The 27,305-nt window shown below is 35.5% G+C and overlaps 3 protein-coding genes across 4 annotated transcripts; all 3 read right to left on the minus strand.

The window, feature by feature from the left end:
• Positions 1–1,214: 1,214 nt before the first annotated feature.
• On the minus strand, positions 1,215–4,631 carry LOC112769040 (G-type lectin S-receptor-like serine/threonine-protein kinase At4g27290). Its single transcript, XM_025813435.3, has 7 exons — positions 3,211–4,631; positions 2,973–3,101; positions 2,666–2,811; positions 2,371–2,581; positions 2,039–2,276; positions 1,795–1,945; positions 1,215–1,710 (listed from the first exon to the last, which is right to left on the minus strand). Exons 1-7 carry the CDS (start codon positions 4,463–4,465, stop codon positions 1,405–1,407), a joined length of 2,436 nt encoding a protein of 811 aa, XP_025669220.1. The 5' UTR covers positions 4,466–4,631; the 3' UTR covers positions 1,215–1,404.
• A 1,715-nt stretch (positions 4,632–6,346) lies between these two features.
• Positions 6,347–9,582, minus strand: LOC112769041 (G-type lectin S-receptor-like serine/threonine-protein kinase At4g27290). 2 transcript variants are annotated; one of them, XM_025813438.3, is made up of 7 exons: positions 8,905–9,582; positions 8,646–8,809; positions 8,264–8,412; positions 7,989–8,199; positions 7,659–7,896; positions 7,421–7,571; positions 6,347–7,343 (listed from the first exon to the last, which is right to left on the minus strand). In XM_025813438.3, the coding sequence occupies exons 3-7, from the start codon at positions 8,363–8,365 to the stop codon at positions 7,053–7,055; spliced, it is 993 nt and encodes a 330-aa protein (XP_025669223.1). In that variant the 5' UTR covers positions 8,366–8,412; positions 8,646–8,809; positions 8,905–9,582; the 3' UTR covers positions 6,347–7,052. The 2 variants fall into 2 exon arrangements, with proteins under 2 accessions (XP_025669223.1, XP_029150667.1); XM_029294834.2 differs by having other exon boundaries at positions 8,646–8,761; positions 8,905–9,070.
• A 6,197-nt stretch (positions 9,583–15,779) lies between these two features.
• On the minus strand, positions 15,780–19,074 carry LOC112769726 (G-type lectin S-receptor-like serine/threonine-protein kinase At4g27290). The gene is made up of 2 exons (XM_025814202.2): positions 18,314–19,074; positions 15,780–15,879 (listed from the first exon to the last, which is right to left on the minus strand). Exons 1-2 carry the CDS (start codon positions 19,072–19,074, stop codon positions 15,780–15,782), a joined length of 861 nt encoding a protein of 286 aa, XP_025669987.2.
• Between the last annotated feature and the right edge of the window lie 8,231 nt (positions 19,075–27,305).

Consider the following 27,305-nt stretch of genomic DNA (forward strand, 5'->3'; position numbering starts at 1 on the left):
TTAAAGCCTCTGGTTCATGAGCCAATGGGTGGTATTTATGATTTAAAGCCATAAGTCTAGTTCTCCGAGATTGCTTACTGAAAGAACACAGCTGATGAGTGGCCAATGAATAAACAGGGGGCAAACACTTTATGGTTTTTCTTTTTAGTCGTGCAACAAAAAATGGTTTAGTAGCAAAACTAATAGAGTTATATTTTGTACTTTTGTTTCATTTGACTTTTGAAACTATTATATTCCACCACTGACTGGTTCTACAACCAAGTTCCTGGGGTTGAAGGTAACCGATAAAATTTCATAACTTTTGGAGATTACGGCAAAGTGATTCTTACATCAATGGTGGGAATTAAACTTAAGTTCTTGTGAGATACAATATTTATTACCTGTGCCAATCATCTTTATAATAAGCTAGGTTGATCTTGAATTCAAGGCCAAGTTGTTTTCTGCTGGGAGTATCTACGAGGCTCCACACTAATGGTGAAGACAGTGTTGACAGCTGAAGAATCAAAAGGTGACATGATGAGTGGAAGAGAGAAGAGATTGGTTGGTTGGTGTGGCAAAAGTTGATCCAATTGATGATTTCCTCTTGAATTCCTTCCTTGGCATTCCAACTGAGTGCGTTGCTGACCTGAGTACTGTGATCTCCATTTCTGCCTCATCTTAAAGAAGAGATAATAATCACACTTCGGAAATTGCTGAAACCTACTTAGTCATTTTCAGTGTCTGTTCAGTGAATACAGAACTTCAAATTGGTAATAGTTTAGTCATTCTAGAACTTACAGTTGTGTATAAACCGCAGTTCTTGTGTCACTAAGGAATCTAGACTACGGTAATTTTCTTTTTACTAATAAAAAGAAACGATTTTGCATTTCTAGCCCATTTATTTAGGTTGGATGAATCAGCCCGTCCAATTTAGTGACAGACTTAAGTGGGAGCGGGCATGCCTGTTTTTTTTTTTTTTTTTTTTGGTGACTTGGGCATGCCTGTTTGATATCGCTGTCATTATTTGGAAATTTATTAATTATCGCTAGAATATTTGTATAATTTTAGACGTAATAAATATACATGAGGTGATCAATTTGTTAGTATCACAATGGTTTTGTCGTCTGTGTTTTTAGCTTTTGATTTTGATCTCGTGTCTCTTATTAATTTAACATCCATTCCAGAGTCTCTTTTGGTGCAGTGTGATTTGCCACACTAACAGAAATTTGCCAAAGTAACAGAAAACCTCTATCGCTATTTTCCTCTCTCCTTATATTCTTCTTCTTTCTTCTCTTTTCCCATTTTTCTTTCTTCCTTTGCACACACACCAGCTCATTGGCTCAGATGCCAAGTTTCAAAACAGGCCTATTTATTTATACACCATATGAATAATCACATAACATCACTGAATGTAAACTCTACTTACTACCTTGCCCCTAACAATGATATGGTAACCTCATTTGCTGAATGAACTTCTTCACCATCTTCACCTTCAATCAGTGTAGAATCTTGTTGGTGTGAATAAAATGCCGGCAACCTTGGCCGAGGCAATGGTTTATCATCATCCAACATACGAACTACAGATGACATGTTAGGCCTATGTTCTGGTCTCTCTTGCACACACAACAGCCCTGTCTGAATACATCTCAATGCTTCATCTTCATTCACCGAATCACGCAGTGATTCATCTACCAGCTCCAAAGTCCTCTCCTCATTCCATAGCTTCCATGCCTGAAAAGATGTCAAAATTATTATTTTCTAATTTTGGACCTATATGAGCTACAATAATAGCTACTACTAACACACAACACTTACAAATCCCAGAAGGTTAAGACTTTGGTCTGGGACACAAAACTCTCTTGTCTTCCTCCCACTGACTACCTCAAGCACGATTACACCAAAGGCGAACACATCAGATTTCATTGAGAAAGATCCACGCACTGCATACTCGGGCGAAATATAACCACTGCATTGTTGCGTGTATCTCACATAAGAATCATGATACATGACACAAAAAATGTTACAGTTCTAAGTATGAACAATACTCTAGCCTACTTACTGAGTTCCCACCACTCTTCCAGTCTTGTCTTCAGTCTGATCACTTGCAAATGTCCTAGCAAGACCGAAGTCTGATATTTTTGCATTCATTTCTTCGTCAAGAAGAATATTACTAGTTTTTAGATCTCTATGAATGACTCTTAGCCTAGAGTCCTGATGCAGATAGACTAGGCCTCTAGCTGTACCACTAATAATGTGAAAGCGCTTAGTCCAATCCAATAATTTTCTTCTAGCATCATCTATCATGTTGAGAAAGTAAAATGTTAAAATGATTATCTACTAGTTAATACCTCAGAGAAAGAAGCATAAATTCAAGATAGTTAAGAAATGAACCAAAAATAAAGTAGTCCAAACTCCTGTTGGGCATGAGCTCATAAATCAAAAGTTTCTCTTCTTGCTGAATGCAACAACCAAGAAGCTTTACGAGGTTGCGATGCTGAAGTTTTGCAATTAGCTGAACTTCCGTTTTGAACTCTTGCAGTCCTTGGTCGGAGTTCTTGCAAAGTCTCTTGACTGCAATCTCTGTCCCGTTTGCAAGTACACCCTGATGATGACAATTGTTAGCACAAAATATGTGGAGTACTGAAGTATATAATACCACAGTGAGCATGTCAAGTTATTTTAGTACCTTATAAACTGGTCCATATCCTCCTCTTCCCATTTCATTACTGCTAGAAAATTGATCAGTAGCATAAATTATAGTTGATAAATCAAATGTTGGAAAGTCCGCGTCTTCCTTTTCCATTTTGCGAACATGTTTCAACCAAAATATATCTAGCAAAATGAAGAGTGATACGAGAGAGAAATTAATTTAAAGTTCTGGAGTTTAACAAGGTTGATGTAAAGAACCACCAGCCTTTCAATATTGCAAAGTTATATTTCTTCCAAATATTGGTGTAGTAGTAGAATTCACATGTAGAACATTACGTATTCACCTGGATCCTCAAGTTTTTTTCTCCATAGAAATAATTTCAGTCCAAGTATTATGATCGTGATGAACAATATAGAGCCAACAATGATGCCTTCTAGCTTACTCTTGCTGGAATAATTTTTCTTCTTATCATCTGAGATATCAAAATTTAAGAGCATTGTTCCTTAATTCATTACATTATCTATTTTGAAATTATAATGCAGGGAATCAAAAACAATAATACGTAACGGAGAAAAGCAAACCTATTCGAATATAGAAGTCTTGTGTCCCTTGTCTAATGTCAATAAGATCATGAAACCAGATCAAGCAACCGCTTCCTCCATCACGGATATCCAAATTGGAATATGCCGTACAAGAACAATTTTTCAGACAGAATTCCTTGCATTCCAGCAGGTTCATGGTCCTGTTATACCAAGAAGCAGACGTGTCCGGCAATACTATGCTGGTGACCTTCTTGAATCCATCTCTGCTGCAACTTAAAGGAGTGATCCTAACACAACCATCAGACCAATCAGATTCCTTCCATTTTCCAGGATATTTTGGTGCGAATCCTTCAAGGCATGAACAGACAGGAGTAGGGGTAGTACTGCAAATAGAATTTGCACCACACAGAGCATACTTGTCACATTCAGCCTCCGGTATAGAAATAAGGGTCTCCCAGCCTCTGGTTTGTATTGACCAATGCAAAACCTGAATACCTCCCCAAGGGTACACTACACCTCTAATATATTTGGATGTATTTTCTGGTCTGAACCTAACAAACACCTCTTTTTCATTGAAAACAAATTGAGATGAGAATTGGCTATAGCGCAAATAAAGTGTAGCTCCTGAAAACATTAGCCCATTCCATGGCCCTACTCTAATTGTTGTGGCATTTCCATTCATTAGAACTATTTGCGGATCGCCTCGAAGGTCTATTCTAAATGTGTAGTGTCCGCGGCCGGGATCATCAGTACTTTTTGAAGATGATAGAGTCCTCTCTAGACTTGTCCCAAGATCCCATCCCAGCTTCATTCCGGGCACGAATGTATCACAAGGATAATCAAAGCTCTGCCACAGAAAGTGGTCACTATTATGACCATCTTTGACAACAAGATTTCCTGATTCCAAGAGCTGTGCAATTGGATTCCGTTTGTCTCCTGCTTTGCTTGACATGTTGGAGGACCATACAACGCTGCTGTTGGTGCTGCCATTAATAAGGACAACAAGTCCTTCACCGGTGACTTTTAGAATTCCGGAGGTGTTGTTGAGCGGTTTTTCTCTATTAGCCACCCAGACCACTACCTGAGGGGATATGTTATGGTACCAGATTCCTAAGTATCGGCCCTTTGAATTTCCGGGGCTGTAGAAGCCAAGTTCAAAGGTTCCTCCACTCGAAATTAATGTCTCTCCATCAGTGATGGATTGAAAAGGAGTTATATTGTCCAGCGAGGTAGAGTTTCTTAATATAAATGACAATAGAATGGACCAAAACCATAGATTTTTCTTGTTTTGCATTATTTTTGTGATGTACAACTTGTTCCTACTTTAATACAAGGAAAAATTTGATTTCCCTTTGTTGGTCTTTTAAACATTAAAACATGTTTATAAGTAAACAACAGGGAAACATGGTTGGACCTACTCACAAGTAAGAGGGGTCATTGCATATTGATAATCTGATATTTTTAAAAGAATAAAACCGAAATCAATAAAAATCAGCTAATATGAATTTTGGATGTGTAATTTTTAGATTTCAGATTTATAATCTTTTAATTTTTGAATGTACAAAATTTTTGTTACTAGAGTTATTTCTATTAGTTTGCTAACAAAATTGAATACTAATCATCTTTTTAAATTTCGTCTAATACTAGAATAATAAAAGAAATTAGGGTTTAGCTATCATGTATTTTTTGGACAGATATTTATGTTACTAACTACAAAAGTTTTTATAAAAAAATATAAAATTTTAGTTTTTCATTGCATTTATGATACATTTATTAAAATAAAAAACTTTTACTAATGATAGTCTTAATATAATAACACCGGCACAAATGTAAACTTTCACTATGCACATCTCAATTTCAAACAGGGTATTTGACTATAAGATGAATGCAGCAGCAGCAGTTTTAGTTCAACGTAGATAAAGACTAAGAGTCTGAATATCTCTTTCGAAACAGTTCATCAAGAAATTTGGCAATTCCATCAAATGGCAGATCAAATAGGGAAACAGAAAGAGATATTCAGCAACAATTGGCTAGGCGGCTGCATAATGATTAATAAATTGGATTTTTTCAGAGCTAACATTGAATGTGCAATTAAAGACTTTACCAACGAGCATTCATGGTATGGGTTCCATTTTGTTTTTTTTTTTTTCTCAACTCAACTTTCTTCTTATTTTATGAAACAACAATATTAATATATTATATCTCTACGATTTTTATGCTACACCATGCTAACTACATTTCTTTGGTAATTTTGGAACCATTAATGTAATTATCAGATAAGGCTGCATCCATTACATTATGAAAATGTTTAGGGGACCAGCAACTTTATTAAATTCTGGCCAGTATGTAACCAGCAAAAAAAAGTAAGTTATTGGATGAAATTTCATACCATTAAAATCACCATTAATGGCTATTTAATAACTATAAATCACAAAACTTGCTATCCCCTAGCACCCCTCTTACATTATTTGGGTGCAGTTGTTGTATGGATCTGCCTTAACACTTAATACTTGTATACCGGATAACCTATTTAAAAGCTTAAAATGCTAAATAAAATACATAAATAATTATATATTTCTAATATTTATAAAAGTTTAGTATTTTCTAATAGTTTGTAATCACTGAAAAGTAAGAGAAAAAAAGATGACATATGATGAGTCACACATCACTTATCTTCTTATAGTCAAAGAAAACATCAGTTTTCAAGTGATTATCCAACTAAATTTCTATAGTTGCCATTTAATTATTTTTTACTGTATTTTTATCCGATTCTAGCAAACTGATGCTGACTCCCCAATGATTAATCAACAGTTATTTTTTTCTTCCATTGCACTTTTCACTTATCAGATGTTAGTATGGTACAGTCTGAATTATAACCATGTGATCATTTAAATCAGAAACGACCTTTTCGGGCAAACAGACAAACTTATCTTTCTTTTGTCTTCTTAACTTTTTTATTATAGCATTCAGCTACGGAAGCATAACGTATTATATTTGCGATAGTACTAGATTTGAGAGCATTAGTTTATATATATTTAGTAACATTCTTAGCAGAAACCTTAATTAAGCTAACATGCATGCTTTTTATAAAATTCATCCTTACCAGTTGTCGCCGTTGATCTTGACCTTCAATTTAACATTCCATAAGATAAGCACAACACCGTTGCTTAAGATATAAAGTTCCAATATTAATTAATAATTATCATTAAAAATATAGCACGATGGCTGCTCAAATATTATACTGCTAACATGTGGATGCCAAAGTATCGGTATAAAAAATTCAAAATATTGATGCAAAGTTGAAAACCGTGGAAGCAGAGCCGTTGAGGCGAATGATGTCAGCCATTATTTGGTCTTCCAAGGCCTTTTCTCTGCGTGGAACAAGTCTATACGAAAGGAATAAAACACATCTTGAAATGATATTTCGGAAGCTCTCTGAATCAATTCATTAAACAGTTCGTGAACATTCCGGAGATCAAGCAGTTCCACAAACTCATTGCTCAGACTGAGGAGATCTTCGATTCCTCATTTATCTCTTTAGAAGCCTTGGAGAGTGAAGAACACTCATCATATCAACCGTTATTAGCACAACTAGCATGCAGTTGAATATTGTTATGAGTTATGACTCCACTCCTAAGTTAGTTAGAATGACTGCCACGCTGGCAATTCTGTTACGACAAAGCTCTAACTGCTTCCTCTCTTGTAGAGAAATTTATATACAAAGCACCAAAGACTACGCTATATGTGAATCAATACGAAAATAAAAACTTTATACACTGATCACACACAAATTCTCATTTGACCAGGAATAAAAGTGAAACTGGAAAATCAAAACAAGCTGCCACTTAGCCCTATAGCATTAAAAATGTAAGATCTAATCACTATCTTGCCCCTAACGATGAAACGGTAACCTCATTTGCTGAAACTTCATCATCTCTTCCCAGAGATTCTTCATGGTGCGAGTAAAACGCCGGCAGCCTCGGCTCAGGCAACGGTTTATCATCTTCCAGCATACGAACTACAGATGACATGTTAGGCCTATCTTCTGGTCTCCCTTGAACACATAAAAGCCCTATCTGTATGCATCTCAATGCTTCAACTTCAATGACCGAATCGCGCACTGATTCATCCACTAGCTCCAAAGGCCTCTCCTCATTCCAGAGCTCCCATGCCTTAAAGAGTCAAAATTATTATTATGCGAATTACTGTGAAGTGTGAAACTTTATCCTTATTCTATGGTATTACTTACATGTCCAAGAAGGTAGAGACGTTGGTGAGGGACGCAAAACTCTCTGTTCTTCTTCCCACTGACTATCTCAAGCACAATTACGCCAAAGGCGAACACATCAGATTTCGTTGAGAAGGATCCGTGCACTGCATACTCAGGAGAAATATAGCCACTGCATTGCATTTAGTGCATCACATAAGAATTCCGATGGAAAAAATGTTGCAACTTGAACTAGTAAACAATATTTTAGCCTACTAACTAAGTTCCCATCACTCTTTTTGTTGTGGCCTCAGATTGATCTCCGGCAAATGTCCTAGCAAGACCAAAGTCTGATATTTTCGCGTTCATGTCTTTATCAAGAAGGATATTGCTAGCTTTTAGATCTCTGTGAATAACTCTTAGCCTAGAATCCTGATGTAAATAAACTAGTCCTCGAGCTGTCCCGCCTATAATTTGAAAGCGCTTCGCCCAATCTAATAATTTTCTTCTAGAATCATCTGCCATGTTGATAATATTCAAAGTTAACATGAGATCTAATCAATGATAAATGTGAAAGAGAACAATAATTCAAGATGGTTAAGGCATGAACCAAAAATAAAAGTGTCCAAACTCCTATTGGGCACGAGCTCATAAATCAAGAGTTTTTCGTTTGGCTGAATGCAGCAACCAAGAAGCTTTACAAGATTGCGATGCTGAAGTTTTGCAATTAACTGAACTTCATTTTTAAGTTCATCCAGTCCTTGTTCAGAGTCAATGGAAAGCCTCTTGACTGCAATCTCTGTCCCATTTTCAAGTGCACCCTGATAACAAATGTTAGGACAACACGGAGAATAATAACATGGCGAAATTATTCAAATCAATTACCTTGTATACCGATCCAAATCCACCTTCTCCCAATTTGTTGTCACTAGAGAAGTAATTAGTGGCATAAACTACGGTTGATAAATCAAATATTGGCAGATCCATGTCATCTTTTTCCCTTTTGTGAGCCCATTGCTTCCACCAAAATATTTCTATCAATATGAGAATGATTAGCAAATAGCTATTTATCAGAATGTCTAGAATTCATGTTGATTTATTAATCAACTGTGGAGTTGAAAAACACATTGGATTGATTTGTTGAGTTTGAAAAAGAATAAAGATTCATCAAGCAAAAGATGATAAGACTGACGGGACTGCAAACTCGTAGTTCTCCCAAATATTAGTGTAGATAGGAGTAGTCACATACTAAATATCCGGAACTCACCTGGCTCCTCAAGTATCTTTCTCCATAGACATAGAACCAGTCCAACATCATGCTCATAAAGAACAAAATGTTGCCAACAATCATGCCTACAAGCTTTTTCTTGTTTGACTCATCACCTGAGGTATCAAGGTTCAAGAGCATGGTTCTTTCAATCTTTCATTACACTGATGTATTGTGAAAATACAATGTAGTAAATAATAAATCAATAAGTGAGACAAAATGAACATATTAAAAAAAATGATTTTCCTTAAAGGGGTACCTAGCTCTGTCATAGGTAGTCGAATATAAAGGTCTTGTCCTCCTTGTCTCATGTCAATCAAATCATGAAACCAAAGTATGCAACCACTTCCTCCACCACGGACATCCAAATTGGAATATGCCGTACAAGAACAATTTTTCCTACACAAGTCCTCACATTCCTGCAGGTTCATGGTCATGTTATGTCATGGCCCGAACCTGGCCATGACTGGCGCTCAAGGGACAAGTCCCTCAGCAAGTCAAACGACCAAAATTTCAGAAAAACGGACAGAATCTCCTCTGTTTCTAGGACCTTACCAACATGAATATTAATTCCCTGTATCAATAATAAACATCTATTTCCATAGACAACAACAACAGCACATTCCAACTACATCCATAACCACATATATCCAAAATACGCATCATATATATATATCAAGTTGATAAATAGAGTATATAGTTAAATCCATAAGTCTTACATAACTAACTTATAATTACTATATAAACAGTTCGAGATTCAAAATAGCATAACCCACACGAGGATCCTGCCTGTGACATATGGAGCATTGACATAATCTAAATTTTGAGCAAAGGTTCCATTACATAATACTTAGCCCTTGAAAAGAAGAATGGCTCACCAAAATGACTATGATCTACTGAGGAGCAGGTGGAATGGAACCTGGAATGACTCCCGTATCTGAAAAATATGAGAATATAATAGGGTGAGTTTTGCAACTCAATGAGCAAACATTATATCTATAACTCACACGAGACAATACAAGTTTTACCATGAAAATTTATACTTCTTTTCAGAGATGAGGAATCCATATTAAGTAACTATGCAAATAAATAGATAAATAAGTAAGCAGAATGAACTGAAATGGGAGTTCTCATTCCAGAAGTCAAATCAAATCGAATATTACACATCTAGGGCGGCTCCACCTCTAAGGGTAGCCCTTTCCTCTAGTGTGTCCGTACGGTATAACAGATCCAACGTGTGGCCTACACGTTGGGCTAGCAACGCCCCTGCTAGCTGAGGTCTGAGTTAGATGCATCTAAGTTAACGTCATAACCGCCGTTAACTACGGTTTTCTAGTCAGAGTCTCCCAAACCAATCCAAACCAAATCATTTATAATAAATCTCTAATAATTATAACATATTACTAAATTTTCATATTAAGTCAAAATATATATAAGAATGCATACTAAAATCTAATTAAAATTTAATAAAGTCAAATAAAAAAAAACGTGTATGCTTTACAAAATATATAAATATCGTCTCGTGTGTATTTTTATAAAATTGTGAGTTTCACGAATCATTATTTATTTCAAAAATTCAAAAATCACAATAGTAAAATATTTTCAAACTCTAAAATTAATGATTCAACAAAATATTGGTAATAATATATTTAAAAAAACAATTATAGATATAATATCCACTCACAACTTGATTCCAAAGAACCGGAAGCAACTCTGAGCGCGTCAACGAGCTACCAATTGATGTCCAAAAATTCTACAACTCTAGAAATAGGACAATAATAATATTTGTGAGCTACTAATATTGTCAATTAACATAATCTTGCTCACCTTAACAAAAGCCCCAAATTTTCTAACCCTAATAACCCTAATTCGGATTTATACATACCCATAAATATAGAGATGACAAGAATTGGGAATATGGCTAATTATTGAGTCAAAGAGTTACCTTAAAGTCTCAATAATAATTGGAACTCAAGGATTGAATGGTTCCTTCACTCATTAAGTTGAAATCACATGATTTGGAGGTTTTGAGAAAATAAGATTTTGAATAAAAGAGGTAGAGTAGAGAAGAAAAGAAAGCAAGATGATAAAGGTGAGTTTGATGATATAGGGTGGTTGATGCAAGGAGAAGAGATGAGGAATTGTAGTTGAGAAGGAAAGAGAAAGAGGATTTTTAGTGTTGTTGTTAGGAAGAAATAAAAAGAAGAAATGAAAGAAAGAAGGGGAGTGTCGAAGGAGGGGGGCACGGAGAAGAGAAAATAAATGTTTAAGTGGGGGCATGTGCCCCCCACGTGCTCTCCCCCCTTTTCTTTTTTTTTTTTTTTCTTGTCGGTTACTACATTCTCTCCCCCTTAGAAAATTCGGTCCCCGAATTTTGAATTTATATACGGTGATAAGTGTGATAGTTACCTTCGGACTCAAACAAATACGGATATTTGTCGCGCATAGCGTCCTCTACTTCCCAAGTTGCTTCTTCTACCGAATGATTCTTCCAAACAACCTTCACAGACGCTATCTCTTTAGAACGTAGTTTCTTTACTTGGCGATCAACTATAGCCACCGGTTCCTCTTCAAATGATAAATCTTCCTTCAGCTCTATGGCTTGTGGTGCAAGCACATGAGATGAGTCAGGAAGGTATTCGCGCAACATTGATACGTGAAAGACTGGATGAATCATAGACAACTCAGGCGGCAATGCCAAGCGGTAAGCAACTGCACCTATTCTGTCCAGTATCTCAAATGGACCAATGTATCGAGGACTAAGCTTGCCTCTTTTCCCAAACCTCATCACTCCCTTCATAGGCGACACTCTAAGAAATACCTGATCACCCACTGAAAACTCTAAGTTACGCCTTCTGTTATCAACATAGGCCTTCTGCCTACTCTGAGCTGCTAATAAACGTTCTCTTATTATGCGAACCTTCTCAACTGCATCTTGTACCAAATTTGGCCCCAAAAGCTTAACCTCACCAACCTCAAACCACCCAACAGGTGACCTGCATCTTCTCCCATAAAGAGCCTCAAAAGGTGCCATTTGAATGCTGGCTTGATAACTATTATTATAAGAGAACTCGATCAAAGGTAGATAGCTGTCCCAATTTCCACCAAAATCTAGAACACAACACCTTAACATGTCTTCCAATATCTGGATCGTCCTCTCTGATTGTCCATCGGTTTGAGGGTGAAAAGCTGTGCTAAGATCCAGACGAGTTCCTAACGCTTTTTGAAAAGATTTCCAAAAATGAGAGGTAAACTGGGGCCCGCGATCTGAAATAATGGACACTGGAATTCCATGTAGCTTAACTATCTCATCAACATAAAGTTGAGCATATCGAGCTGTACTAAAAGTTGTTTTTACCGGAAGAAAGTGAGCTGACTTTGTCATTCTATCCACAATTACCCAAATTGAATCAAAACCTTTAAAGCTACGAGGTAAACCTGTTACAAAATCCATCGTAATCCTTTCCCACTTCCATTCAGGTATCTCAATTTGTTGCAATAACCCAGCAGGTCTTTGATGTTCAGCTTTAACCTGTTGGCAAGTTAAGCAATGAGAAACAAAAATCCCTATGTCTTTTTTCATGCCTTCCCACCAAAACAATTGTTTCAAATCTTGATACATCTTATTGGAGCCCGGATGAACGGTATACTTAGAATTGTGAGCCTCCTCCAAAATAGCTTTCTTCAAGTCGTGGTTATCTGGCACACATAAGCGTTGACCACAACGCAAGACATCTTGATCAAGAGAAAATTTTGAGTTTCTCCCATTGCGAACATCTTCTATAAGCTTTCTTAGTTTCGGGTCATCACGTTGTGCAGCCTTGATCTGTTCTATTAGGGAAGATTGGGCTCGAACATGTGCTAAGAAAACTCCTGATTCTCCAATGTCAAATTGAATTCCACCGGCCTCCAATTGATGGACTTCTTCAACAATTGGTCTCCTTGCAAGAGTGATATGGGCCAAGCTACCCATAGATTTTCTACTGAGGGCATCTGCTACAACATTTGCCTTTCCAGGATGATACAAAATAGTACAATCGTAATCTTTTAGCAACTCCATCCACCTCCGTTGTCTCAAATTTAAATCCTTCTGTTGAAATATATACTTCAAACTCTTGTGATCCGTATAGATCTCACAGGTCTCACCATAAAGGTAGTGTCTCCAAATCTTCAAAGCAAAAATGACTGCTGCCATTTCCAGGTCATGAGTTGGATAATTCTGCTCATGCTTCTTGAGTTGTCGTGAGGCATAGGCAATAACGCGGCCATGCTGCATCAATACACAACCCAGTCCTATCCGAGATGCGTCACAAAAGACTGAGAATCTCCCAGACCCAGAAGGTAAAACAAGAACTGGTGCTGAGGTTAGACAAGTCTTAAGTGTCTGGAAACTTTCCTCACAAGCTTCTGACCATTGAAACTTCACATTTTTCTGAGTTAACTTGGTTAATGGTGCCGAAATTCTGGAGAAGTTCTTGATGAATCGCCGATAGTAACCGACCAATCCTAGAAAGCTACGAATTTCCGTCACTGTAGTAGGCCTTGGCCACTTCTGAACGGCTTCTACTTTCTTTGGATCCACCATGATTCCATCTTTTGATACCACATGCCCCAAAAATGTCACTTGATCAAGCCAAAACTCACATTTAGAAAACTTAGCATAAAGCTTGTGATCCCTTAAGGTTTGTAACACAATCCTCAAATGATACTCATGCTCTGTATCATTTTTCGAATACACGAAGATATCATCGATGAAGACGATAACAAAGCGATCTAAGAAAGGTTTGAAGACTCGATTCATTAAGTCCATGAAAGCTGCAGGCGCATTCGTCAGACCAAAGGACATTACTAAGAACTCATAGTGGCCATAGCGAGTACGAAAAGCAGTTTTCGGAATGTCTTCCTCTTTTATCTTCAATTGATGGTACCCTGAACGCAAGTCGATCTTTGAGAAACAGGTAGCTCCTTGAAGTTGATCAAACAAATCATCAATCCTTGGCAATGGATACTTGTTGCGAACAGTTATCTTATTGAGCTGACGATAATCTACACATAGTCGCATCGTTCCATCCTTCTTCTTTACGAATAGAACAGGAGCTCCCCACGGAGAAGTGCTAGGACGAATGAATCCTTTCTCTAGCATATCTTCCAATTGAACTTTCAATTCTCGTAACTCAGTTGGAGCCATACGATAGGGAGGAATGGACACAAGTTGGACTCCCGGAGCTAATTCTATGGAAAACTCAACTTCGCGGTCAGGTGGCATCCTTGGTAGCTCATTAGGGAACACGTCAGGAAATTCTCTAACTATAGGAACCTGATCAAGACTAGGCACTTCGGCATCAACATCTCTAACAACTGCCAGAAATCCTTGGTTCCCCTTATCCATCAATTGCATAGCACTCATAGATGAGATGATGCTAGCTAAAGTGGGACAGTCATCACCCTAAAAACAAAATGTGAGATACCCGGTATGTCAAACTTCACAGTTTTGGAGTAACAGCCCACATCAGTATGACAAGCTGCTAACCAATCCATGCCTAAGATGACATCAATATCTTCCATTGGTTCTAAAAGGATCAAATCAGCTAAGGTTTCAACCGTATTAATTCTAACAATACAAAATCGAAACACGAATCGGACCACCGTGGAGACTCCAAGTGGAGTGCCAACATGAAATGGGTGGGATAACAGTTCAGGGTGTTTATCGAAATGAGATGCAAGATGTGGAGATACATATGAATAATGAGAACCCGTATCAAATAACACTCACGCATCTAAAGAACAAACTTGTAAAGTACCTGCCACCACAGCAATAGAAGCTTGAGCATCTTGACGTGTTAAAGCATACACACGTGCCTGACCTCTTCCTCTTTGGCTCCCTCCTCTGTTATAAGTCTGACCCCTGCCACCTGCTCCTCTGCCACTAGGACCAGAAGAATTTTCAATAGACATAGCTGAAGATGATGGCATTGGTGTTGTAGGACGTGCAATACTTGGAGCAAAGCCTCCTCTAGGATTTGGACAATCCCTCCTAAGATGACCAGATTGACCACAACCAAAACATGCACCAGTAGCCTTGAAACATATACCGGAATGGTAGATCCCACACTGCTGGCAGTAAGATTTAGTTGGTCTTGTCTGATTAGAACCATGTCCGCTAGATTGAGGGGTGCCCCCAACAAAAGGTCTTGGACTTGAAACACTCATAGGAACAGATCCAGAAGAAGCAACCCCACCGAAAGATGTTTGAGGACGAGCTCGATACCCCGAATAACCTTGCTGATTAGTCTGACCATGATGAGACTGAAATCCTCCTGAACTAGCTCCACCAGAAAATTGTCCCTTCATCTTAGGCTTCTTACCAACATCCTTAAAAGCATTTCTCTCTGCTATCCCAGCTTCAATTCCATAAGCAGAGTTTAGGACATCCTTAAAAGACATGCGTCCGACTTCAGGCATAAGAGTAGTGAACATAGGTTCTGCCAATCCACGAACGAAACGACGAACTTTCATCTCTTCTGAATTCACCAAGTACGGAGCACTCTTAGAAAGTCTAGTAAACTCCTTAGCATACTCAGTCACTGTCATGTTTTCTTGCCTTAATCTTTCAAAGGCAATTGCATCTTCTGCTTGCTTGTTAGCTGGATAAAATCGAGCGAGAAACTCTTCAGTGAACTCTTCCCAAGAAGGAGGAGGAAGTCCGGTTGCTTCTTTGCTCTCAAGAAGAGACTCATACCAATATCTTGCCGAACCACGCAAGTTGTAGGATACTAACTCAACAGCCCATTCCTTGGTGCACTTGAGAGCTCGAATAGCTTTCTTTGCGTCCTCTAGGTATTGTTGTGGATCTTCATCCAATGAATCTCCATTGAAAGTGGACGAATTCAACTTTAAATACTTCTCAATTGGTGGCTCTTGATCCCCAAACAATTGATGAACTCTATGAGGCTGAGGAATTGGCATACTAGGAATACCTGCTCCGCCCCTATTTTGATTTGTTAGGGCCTGTAATACCGCATTAAGGGTTTGATTCATTCCCCTTAATTCAGTCGCTAAGTCCGGTTGAGCCTCTCTTACTGCGGGGTTCTCTCCTTCGCGCCTATCAGCTATCCTTTGGCTCCTTGGCCTTTGTCAAAGTGCTCCAAGTGGCGGAGAAGCTGCCCTATTAGATTCAGCAGTATCAGGAGCATTAACAGCTCCACCACGTCTTTTCTTAGGTGGCATCTTCCACCTATTGAGTAAGTAAAGCGATTGGATCACCAACGACATATGTATATGCAGTTCAAAGACAATAGGACAGACAGAAAGAATTATGAGATCAAAAGATTGAGGATGACTTCCTATAGGCCTCTAGTAACATCACACTTTGTGAAAATGGGCCGGCTTCCATTTGCACAATTGCGATCTTACTAAAGGACACTTGCTCCATATTACACAGGAAAACCTAAGGCTCTGATACCACTTTGTCATGGCCCGAACCTGGCCATGACTGGCGCTCAAGGGACAAGTCCCTCAGCAAGCCAAACGACCAAAATTTCAGAAAAACGGATAGAATCTCCTCTGTTTCTAGGACCTTACCAACATGAATATTAATTCCCTGTATCAATAATAAACATCTATTTCCATAGACAACAACAACAGCACATTCCAACTACATCCATAACCACATATATCCAAAATACGCATCATATATATATATCAAGTTGATAACTAGAGTATATAGTTAAATCCATAAGTCTTACATAACTAACTTATAATTACTATATAAACAGTTCGAGATTCAAAATAGCATAACCCACACGAGGATCCTGCCTGTGACATATGGAGCATTGACATAATCTAAATTTTGAGCAAAGGTTCCATTACATAATACTTAGCCCTTGGAAAGAAGAAGGGCTCACCAAAATGACTATGATCTACTGAGGAGCAGGTGGAATGGAACCTGGAATGACTCCCGTATCTGAAAAACATGAGAATATAATAGGGTGAGTTTTGCAACTCAGTGAGCAAACATTATATCTATAACCCACACGAGACAATACAAGTTTTACCATGAAAATTTATACTTCTTTTCAGAGATGAGGAATCCATATTAAGTAACTATGCAAATAAATAGATAAATAAGTAAGCAGAATGAACTGAAATGGGAGTTCTCATTTCAGAAGTCAAATCAAATCGAATATTACACATCTAGGGCGGCTCCACCTCTAAGGGTAGCCCTTTCCTCTAGTGTGCCCGTACGGTATAACAGATCCAACGTGTGGCCTACACGTTGGGCTAGCAACGCCCCTGCTAGCTGAGGTCTGAGTTAGATGCATCTAAGTTAACGTCATAACCGCCGTTAACTACGGTTTTCTAGTCAGAGTCTCCCAAACCAATCCAAACCAAATCATTTATAACAAATCTCTAATAATTATAACATATTACTAAATTTTCATATTAAGTCAAAATATATATAAGAATGCATACTAAAATTTAATTAAAATTTAATAAAGTCAAATAAAAAAAAACGTGTATGCTTTACAAAATATATAAATATCGTCTCGTGTGTATTTTTATAAAATTGTGAGTTTTACGAATCATTATTTATTTCAAAAATTCAAAAATCACAATAGTAAAATATTTTCAAACTCTAAAATTAATGATTCAACAAAATATTGGTAATAATATATTTAAAAAAACAATTATAGATATAATATCCACTCACAACTTGATTCCAAAGAACCGGAAGCAACTCTGAGCGCGTCAACGAGCTACCAATTGATGTCCAAAAATTCTACAACTCTAGAAATAGGACAATAATAATATTTGTGAGCTACTAATATTGTCAATTAACATAATCTTGCTCACCTTAACAAAAGTCTCAAATTTTCTAACCCTAATAACCCTAATTCGGATTTATACATACCCATAAATATAGAGATGACAAGAATTGGAAATATGGCTAATTATTGAGTCAAAGAGTTACCTTAAAGTCTCAATAATAATTGGAACTCAAGGATTGAATGGTTCCTTCACTCATTAAGTTGAAATCACATGATTTGGAGGTTTTGAGAAAATAAGATTTTGAATAAAAGAGGTAGAATAGAGAAGAAAAGAAAGCAAGATGATAAAGGTGAGTTTGATGATATAGGGTGGTTGATGCAAGGAGAAGAGATGAGGAATTGTAGTTGAGAAGGAAAGAGAAAGAGGATTTTTAGTGTTGTTGTTAGGAAGAAATAAAAAGAAGAAATGAAAGAAAGAAGGGGAGTGTCGAAGGAGGGGGGGGGCACGGAGAAGAGAAAATAAATGTTTAAGTGGGGGCATGTGCCCTCCACGTGCTCTCCCCCTTTTCTTTTTTTTTTTTTTTTTTTTTTTTTTTTTTTTTTTTTTTTCTTGTCGGTTACTACATGTTATGCCAAGAGGTAGATGTGTCAGGTAACACCACACCTGAGTGCTTCTTGAAACCATCTTTGCTGCAACTTAATGGAGTGATCCTAACACAGCCATCAGACCAATATAAGTCCTTCCATTTTCTTGCGTATTTTGGAACAAATCCTTCTAGGCATGTGCAGATTGGAGCCGGAGTGCCTCTACAAACAGAATTTACACCGCAGTGCGCATACTTGTCACATTCGCCTTCTGGTAAAGAAAGAACTGTCTCCCAGCTACTGGTTTATCTTGACCAATGTAGAAGCTGTACACCGCCCCAAGGGGTCACCACACTTCTAATAACACTATAGGTATCTAAAGGTTGGAGCTTACAAATTAGCTCCTTTTCACGGAAATCATGATCAGTTGGCAGTATTTTAGTATAGCGCAAATAAATTGTAGCTCCTGAAAACACAAGTCCATTCCAGGGTCCCACTCTGACCATTATGACAGTTCCATTTGTTAGAACAGCTTGTGGAATGCCTCTGGGGTCTATTCTAAATTTGAAGTCTCCATGGCCAGGATCATCAGCACTTCTCGAAGATGTTAAAGTTCTCTCTAGCCCCGTCACTGGATCCCAACCTATCTTTGATCCTGGCAAGAGTGTATCACCAAGAAAATCAAAACTCTGCCACAAGAAGTGCTCCCCATTATGGCCATCTTTGACAACAAGATTTCCTGAGACCAGGAGCTGTGCAACCGGATTCTCCGCTTTCCCTGACATGGTGGAAGACCACACAGTGCTGTTGCTGGTGCCATTAACAAGGAGAACAAGTCCTTGATGGGTTACTTTTAAAACTCCAGAGGTATCATTGAGTGCAGTTTCTCTGTTGGCAACCCACACAACTGTTAAAGGGGACATATTGTGGTACCAGATACCAACATATCGGCCCTTTGAGTTTCCAGGACTGAAGAAACCTAGTTCAAAGATTCCTTCATGTGAAATCAATGTCTCTCCATCGCTGAGGGATTGAATAGAGGTTATATTGTTCAGCGAGGTGGAGGTTCTTAACATAAGTGAGAATAGAAAGGACCAAGACCATAGAATCTTCAACTTTTGCATGCTTTTTGGATGGGGAACAACGTGTTTCTACTAAAATACAAAAAAGAATGGTAAGGAACTGATTCTACGTGGTCAGTGTTTAAACATAAAAACATGTTTTCTTAGAAATGGGTAAAATTTTGTAGGACTGAATAAGGCGGGTTCTACCGTAGCTACGTGAGGTGGCCACGAGCTTGAGATTCCCCAAAAGGTGGACACCCAGCTGGCACGGAAATAGAGTTGACCACACTGAGAGGGCGTTTACACATGTCTGCTGGGTTTAGCATTAAGCGAGGATAATGCAACGGAAGAGTATCTATTTATTATTTATATATTTTGGTAGACCTGCCTCTTATAAAATATTAAGATCATTTAGTATTTATTCAAATTATTTAGTATATTTGAATATAATTAAATTGAATTGGTTTAATAATTAGTTTATTAGTTTGTTTAAATAAGTATTAAGGGTTTAAATTTGTGTTGTGTATGTAATAATTCATTGGTCAACAGCAAACTTTTAAATGGAGTTCTGATTTACAACAGATTAATCCTTAATCTGCAAAACTAAAAAATATCATAAAAGACCAAAAAATATGTCTGAATATTTATTATATGATATTATACTTTGTTATTTGAATTTTTTTACACTTACAAATACTTTTGTATATGTCATTTTTACACAATTTGAATATACACAAATTTTTTGACTGTCTTTTTTATTTTTTTAACATAGTATTAAAATCATAGTATTTTCAAAAAGAATAAATGATTTTTCTTCGAATAAAATCACCATATTTTTTTACACTTTTCTTCCGTATTATTTTTCTTTTTCTTTCGTCACTACTTTGATGCTTTCTCTCCTGACTCATTAATGATTTACATATTCTCTCCAGGTCTAACGAGTCAAATACCAAATCTTGCTGCTGTAAGAGCCGACATGCGTCTCGAGTTCTCGATCTCTCCATGTCCACTGCCACCATCTTCCCCTTCATTGTTTTTCAGATTCAATCTGGACAGTCTATTTTTAATACTAGATCAATGGTCCAGATCAATGCCTCCTCTCCTCATCCGTGTTTGCTTACGTTACCTAAAGATAAATCAGCACATTAATGTGATATTCTCTTCCAATTTGATAATGTCACGTGTTAGCACACTACTGACGTGGCAAATGATGTGTCAATTAACGTGGCATTTATGTATGGACTCCGCTTAAAGTTTTTTGGTAATATATTTTCGATTTTACTCTCTATTTTTACGATTTTTGCTCCGATCTTGATATTTTTCATCTTTGTGGGATATTTACCTATTCTCATGGAGAAATTAGATATTTTTCATCACCTTTTGAGTTTTGACAGTTTGTCATCTTTTGGCAGTTTGCCATCTCTCTGCAGTTTGTCACTTATTTGTTAGTTTTCTGGTAGTTCACCATCTTTCCGACAGTTTGTCACTTTTTCGGCATTTCTCTAGTTGTTCGTCATCTTTCTGACAGTTCGCCATCTTTTCGGCAGTTCGTCACTCTTATGGTATTTCCATCTGCGCTTCCTTCTGTCAGTTCTATCTGTGTTGCCTTCCAACAATTTCGTTTGCACTTTCTTCCGATAGTTCTGTTTGCGCTTCCTTTTATCAGTTCCATATGTGTTCCGTTCTGGCAGGTTTCATTCGTCTTTGCCCGTTCCATCAATTTCTGCAGTCTTTTCTTATTTTGCTGTTTTAAATAAGTTTCAAATTGAAGTTGCCACTTGAGTTTGAGGGAAGGTGTTAGAATATATTAAGATCAATTAGCATTCATTTGAATTATTTAGCATTTCAGAATATTTATTATATGATATTTCATTTTTTATTATTTCGATTCTTTTACCATCAATAAATACCTTTGTATATTGTGTCATTCTCACATAATTTAAATACACACATTTTTTTTACTGCACTTTCTTACCTTTCTAACACTATATATTATCTATTATAATATAAAAGAGTCTACAAGTAGTATTAAATTGAGTGAATAGTTCATAAATTTTTAAGTTTTATACATTGGTAAATCACCAAAATGCACTCGAATTATTTTGTCACTTAAAAAAAAAGTCTCTAAATTTTGTTGTTGATAAAAATGTCATCAAATTATTTAAAAATGTGACAAAAATATACATTTGTAAACTGAAACGTTCTAGTTAATAAAAAAGAATGATGTGATAAATAGAACTTTCTATGTGGGTGAGATTCAAACATTGGCAAGTGAGTTACGTCACCTTTTTTCATTAACCGAGCAGGTTTATAAACGCAGTTGAATATTTTTGACACATTTTAAAATTATTTGAGGATATCTCTGTGGTTATCAAAATTTGAAAATACTTTTATTAGTATGAAGATAATTTTATGGTTTACCTTTATATAAAATTATCAAGTCATTCATAAATTGTTTTTTTTTTTAATTTCTACACTATCTCTTAATTCAACAAGTTAAGGACTAATTTACCGTAGATTTAAGATCCATTTAAGAGTTTGTTGCTGTCCAATAAATTACAAATGTACAAGACAGAATTTAAACTTCTGATATTTATTTAAACAAATAAGTAAACTAACCTCTTAATTAATCCAAGTTAATTTCATAAATTTAATTTGTAATTACAGTGAAGTCAGGTTACTCGATAGCATACCAATTCTACCACCTTTTCATTGACACTTTGAACCCCCGATTTCAAACCAATTCTACCACCTTTTCATTGACACTTTGAACCCTCGATTTCAAACGAAAGAGTTGTGACAAAGTATTTGGAATATATAGGATAGCTGAAAGTTTGCAATTTTATATGGAGATTGGTTCATAAAAAAATAACAGCACTAGAAAAGGTGTATGCAAGAATCCCCAATATTAACGCTCACTGTCCAAGATGTTCAACAGAACCAGAATCGGCACTTCACTCGATGGTTTTTTGTTCGGAATCTATGGCAGTCTAGAACATGTCTCAATTTGCTAGTTTGATTCCAAGAGATGCTAACCTTCAAGCATGGTAGGATAGTGTCAAATGGTAGAGAAGCTGAAACACTAACCATAATTCAAGAGAAGGAAGGACGAGCTTGTCTACCTCCTTTAAAAAAATATGGCTGTCACGAAATTCCTTTATCTTTGACCAGAAACGGAAGGAGTCTGGAAAAATTTTATCCATGAAATGAAGATGGCGACACAAGTTCCGAATCCATTGCATTCCACCGCAACCACACCTTTAATTTGATTTTTTAATTGATTTAGTTTCTATTTCATTTTCTTTGAGTATTGTCATCTCTTTTTATTTAAAAAATTCTCAATTGCTAAAATATGTTGTTTATTGTATTTGATCTTTTTTATCCAATAAATTACAAGTTCTATCTTTAAAAAAAAAAGCTATTTTAATAAGTACAAATAAATTATATTTTTATTGAATAGAATTGAAATATAAATATTAAAATAAAATAAAATAACATTGGGTGATTACTTAATTCAGTTTAATTATCGATTACTACTTCTAATGTTATTTTTTTCAATGTGAATTATTTTTGAAGTATCTTTGCTAGTAATTTTATATAAATTTTGTTCGTTCTCTTATTTTAAGTATTTTTTAACATACAATGCTTTACATTATTAATTTTATAACTCATCCACTTTACCGTCACTCTCTTGAGAAATACCAATATTTTTCAACATTTGTTATTATTATTATAACTTTAAATATTGCTTCTAGCGTCTATATATATGTAAATTATATGTTTTAAAAAATATGAATTAAATAATTTTAAACACAATTAACATTACTAAAAAAAGATTTTAGTTATAGGATTAATTTTGTTAATTATTGCAAAAATTGTTACAAAATATGAATTCAATGGTAAAGAGGATATTAATATTATTAAAAAGAGGTTTTAGTAGCATAGACCGTCTTATTAATTATTGTAAAGACCGTTACAAGAAGTAACATTTATTTTACATAAGATATATATGTTCATAATAGAATAATAATATCTATTATAATATGCTTTTATATATATATATATATGTGGTGAAATTATAAGTAATTTATCTTCACTTGAATGTAGAATTATTTCTATTTATTAGTAATATATTAAAACAGAGTTTAAAGTAGTCTTTAGATGTATTGTTCTAACTTTTTAATATTATGTCACGTTAGCTTACCTAGCTAATTCACACAATTTAAGTGCAATCTTCTATCTTTACGTTATGTCATATGATTCTTAATGTATTTTTATCTCCTCATAATAACCTATCTTTATATAATGTTATAGGACTCTTTTTTAACCTTAACTTTTTATATTCTCTTATCTTTTATTTTTATATAAGTTACACTATTGTTTCAATGCTAATGTTAATTCTTTTTAATAAGTATAAGTTTAACTAAAAACTAATTCTTTTTTTTCTTTTATACTCATCACTCATTCTTATACTTATTATATAAATCAACATTCACTTCACATATTTTCTTTACCTTTTCGTACATAATTTCATACCTCTTTCTTTTTCTCCGTCTTCCTTTCAATTCTTGCTAATTTTTTATATAACTAGAATTTGGTTGAAGACCGTAATTTTTTTATTTTTTTAATTTGCTAAACATATGTATTAGGTGATTATGCGATTGTATTTGTTAGTTTTTCTATTTCTCTATGTAATTGTATTTATGGGTTATATATTATTTTTGTCGTCTATAAATCACTTTTTTCCCTTTCAACAATTTACATTTTTAAATATCATTTATTTGTAATAATATTGTCATATTGTTGTAATTCATGAAAAATAAAATTAAAAAATTAAATATCGTTTTTAGTTATCAAAATATTAATAATATTCATACTTATATTTTATCTAATAGTTTTATTATTGTACTATAGTATTTAAATATAACTTAAAAAAATAATAAAAACTAACTATTTAAAAAATAAAAATAAAAAAATTATATAAATCAGGTGAATAAACTTCAATTGAATTTTTGTATTATTTATTATAATAATATATTAAAAGAGAGCACAAAGTAGTTTCACAATCATTCTTAGACATTTGATTTCATTCTATGTTGCTACATAAAATTTTTTTTTTCTTAGGTGGTATAATCTTCTATATTTGCATTATGCCATAGAATTCTCATGTTACTTTTATCTCATTATAATAACCCATCTTTCTATAATGTTATAAGATTCTTTTTAAACCTTAACTTTTCATATTCTTTTACTCTTTATTTTTGTGTAAGTTACACTATAACTTTTAATATTAATGTTAATTCTTTTTAATAGGTATAAGTTTAATTCATTCTCTTTTCCTTTCATACTCATCATCACTCATTCTTATATTTACTATATAAATCAACATTCAATTCACACATTTTCTTTATCTCTTCTCACATAATTTCATACCTCTTTCTCTTTCTCCCTCTCCATTCTTGCTAACTTTTTGCACAACTAGAATTTGATTGATGACCATATTTTCTTTTTAATTTGCTAAACATATGTATTAGATAATTGTGTAATGGTATTCATTAATTTTTTTTATTTCTTTGTGTAATTGTAGTAATAAGTTATATAATGTCTTTGTCGTCTATATATCACTTCTGAAGGTTGTGGTAGGCTTAGAGAAAGGGGGTTGAATACTTGAATCTATGCCTTCCTTTTAAGTTGCTTTTATTACCCTTTTAAAACTAACTTTCAATTCAGGTTCTGTTTGAACTCAGCAGCGGAAATTTATGAGACAATTTATTTTTGTCTCATGAATATCAGAAAACAGAACTCAGCAGAGAAGAGAAAAGCTAACACTAGCATGTATCCTGGTTCGGTTGCCTTGTGCTATGCAACCTACATCCAGTCTCCTCCACAACTATGGAAGAATTTCACTATAGTTAACAGTATTACATACACCAATTTCACAGGATTGACCCAATCCTTTCACTCTCAAGTTCTAACCTAACTTGACATTGGCTATGCTAACACCTAACTAATCACTCTTAGTGCTAACCCAACTAAGGAAGGAATACCTTACAGGTACAAGATACAAGACACTTAACCAACCTAAAGAAATCAGAGAATAATTCTAGGCTTTTCTCTCAAGTGTATCTCTAAGCCTTTTTCCACTCATGGCTTTTTCTTAAGCTTTCTCACAATGCCTTTTCTCTCAAGAAATTATAGAAAGATAAACTTAGAAAAGTACATTACAATCAGTAAAACATGAAGGAGATTGACTTCATCAGCAGCCTCTTTGCTATGTGTAAAATCAGATTCGCAAACCTCAGCTTGAGTTCTTTAGTATTGGCCGAATGTTTCTTTGAAAGAAAGCATTATCCAAGTAGAGGAACTTCTTTTCAGAACACAACTCTCAAACTCTGGTTTTCTCTCCTTGGTTTCTGAATGAACAGCAAACCTCTTTTATCTCCTTGCATATTGCTGGGTTCTTCTTCCAAGGTCAACACCTTGAGCCTTGAGCTTCACCAACCCACAGAATCACTTTTTCTCATTAAACCTTAGAGTAGAAACTTTGCTTCTGACTTCTTCATCTTGACCGAAAGCCATAAAGCAGTAACCATAGAGATCTTCTCATGGTCAACTTGATCTTAGCCATTGAGAAACTACTTGGTCCCCAAGTATCACTTGTGACCGTAGATGTACAGCAGAATAGGACAGAGAACAACTTTTCCTTGAATGCCATTTTTGGATAGAGCAGAGTATTGGGAAGAAGAGAAGAAGATCTGATGCATGCAAGAGGAGATGTGTTACCTTTAACCTAAGCTTGATTTGGCTTGGATTTTCTGATTAGACTTCTGTGTTTCAAGCTTAATCCTTCTCTCTCTTGCTTCTTTGATGATTTGCTTAGGGAAGAAGCTCTCTCTCTTTCTCTTTCTTACTTTTCTGAAACTCTGACCAACTCACAGAGGTGAACGTTGCACATTGAAAGAGTGAAGACTTCAATCTTACAAGAGAAGCTTTGTGGGATGGATACGGGCTTGGATTGGATTTCCATTAAGCAGCCCGTTTTGATTTCTTTGGCTTTGTTTCCTTTGGGCTTCGCTTGAATTACTAGCCCTCAGCTTTGTTGTTTTATTTTATTCCAATTTGGGCTGCTTGAATTGAATTATGGCCTGCAACACATAATAAATAATTAGTAATATGAAATTTATAATTAATCCATACTAATTATTTATTTACCAAAAATAATATTTGTCATCACTAATTAATTTAGTTAATTTCTTAACTCAACAATCTCCCCCTTGATGACAAACATGATTTAAGCAATAATCAAAAGGAAATGAATTTGAGTAAGGTTTAGAAACTCCCTTTAATTGTCATTTGCTTTTATGTTGCTCCCCCTTTCCTTTTCAATATTTGCTCCCCCTTGATTTATGCTTTTTTCTTTGTTCCTGTTTTATATTACACTTAAAGAAAGCACAATAAAGAGCTATACACATTTTTAGTGGCTAAAGGGTATCAAATAAGCAACATCACATAATCACCCCAACATCAAGCTAATGTCATCAGCAAAAGGATTTAGCATGTGAAATCAAGTTTTTTAATGCAGCAATTGGACAAAAATTCACAAAAGAAGTACTAGTAGCTACAGCATGCCAAAAGATTCCTAGTACCTAATATCCTATTGCTATTACTCCCCCTTTTGTCATCAAGGGCGGACAATAAGCATGGACAACAAAAAATAAAGTCTTGAATCCTGCAGAAAAGAGTTAGTTCACAGTGCAAATTACTGACTAAACTACCAAAGGTGCAGCAGTATCTAGAGTTATTACAGTCATCCAAAATGAAACAATTCAAAAGTAGCTAAAGAAACAGAAATTGTGAGACAAAAAGAGAGCAGCAGCAGCAGTTTCCATGAGGCAAATCCTAGGCATCAGAAACATTTCCCTCCGAAGCAGCTTCCTCTTCAACATCAGTGGCAATGTTTTCATCATTTTGAAGGTTATCAATGAAGGTCATGAGCACAGCCACCCTATCCCTTGATTTCTTCAGGAAGTTCTCATGCTTGCTAGCCAGCTTCCTTTGCTCTTTGCTCATTTCAATCAAGTGATTTGATTAGGAAACAAACTCTTGAGCGACATCCTTGACCACATTCAGCAAAGTAGATTTCTTCCCAGCGGAGATGGAAGTACCCTCAGTGGAAGGACCAGGAGAATCCTCAGCGATAAAATCATCATCTTCATCATCTAGGATAACTCTTTCATATCTAG

This window comes from Arachis hypogaea, chromosome 18 (genome assembly GCF_003086295.3).
Source record: "Arachis hypogaea cultivar Tifrunner chromosome 18, arahy.Tifrunner.gnm2.J5K5, whole genome shotgun sequence".
Taxonomy (NCBI): domain Eukaryota; kingdom Viridiplantae; phylum Streptophyta; class Magnoliopsida; order Fabales; family Fabaceae; genus Arachis; species Arachis hypogaea.

Coding starts and splice junctions, on each gene's coding strand:
- LOC112769040 (XM_025813435.3), bottom strand. CDS start 4,465: ATGCAAAACAAGAAAAATCTATGGTTTTGGTCCATTCTATTGTCATTT. Junction 2,582..2,665: donor GATATGGACCAGTTTATAAG/GTACTAAAATAA, acceptor TGTCATCATCAG/GGTGTACTTGCAAACGGGAC. Junction 2,277..2,370: donor TTTGGACTACTTTATTTTTG/GTTCATTTCTTA, acceptor TCAACATGATAG/ATGATGCTAGAAGAAAATTA.
- LOC112769041 (XM_025813438.3), bottom strand. CDS start 8,365: ATGGATCTGCCAATATTTGATTTATCAACCGTAGTTTATGCCACTAAT. Junction 8,200..8,263: donor GATTTGGATCGGTATACAAG/GTAATTGATTTG, acceptor ATTTGTTATCAG/GGTGCACTTGAAAATGGGAC. Junction 7,344..7,420: donor GTCTCTACCTTCTTGGACAT/GTAAGTAATACC, acceptor TGACTCTTTAAG/GCATGGGAGCTCTGGAATGA.
- LOC112769726 (XM_025814202.2), bottom strand. CDS start 19,074: ATGTTAAGAACCTCCACCTCGCTGAACAATATAACCTCTATTCAATCC. Junction 15,880..18,313: donor GGTGTACAGCTTCTACATTG/GTCAAGATAAAC, acceptor CTTACTCAATAG/GTGGAAGATGCCACCTAAGA.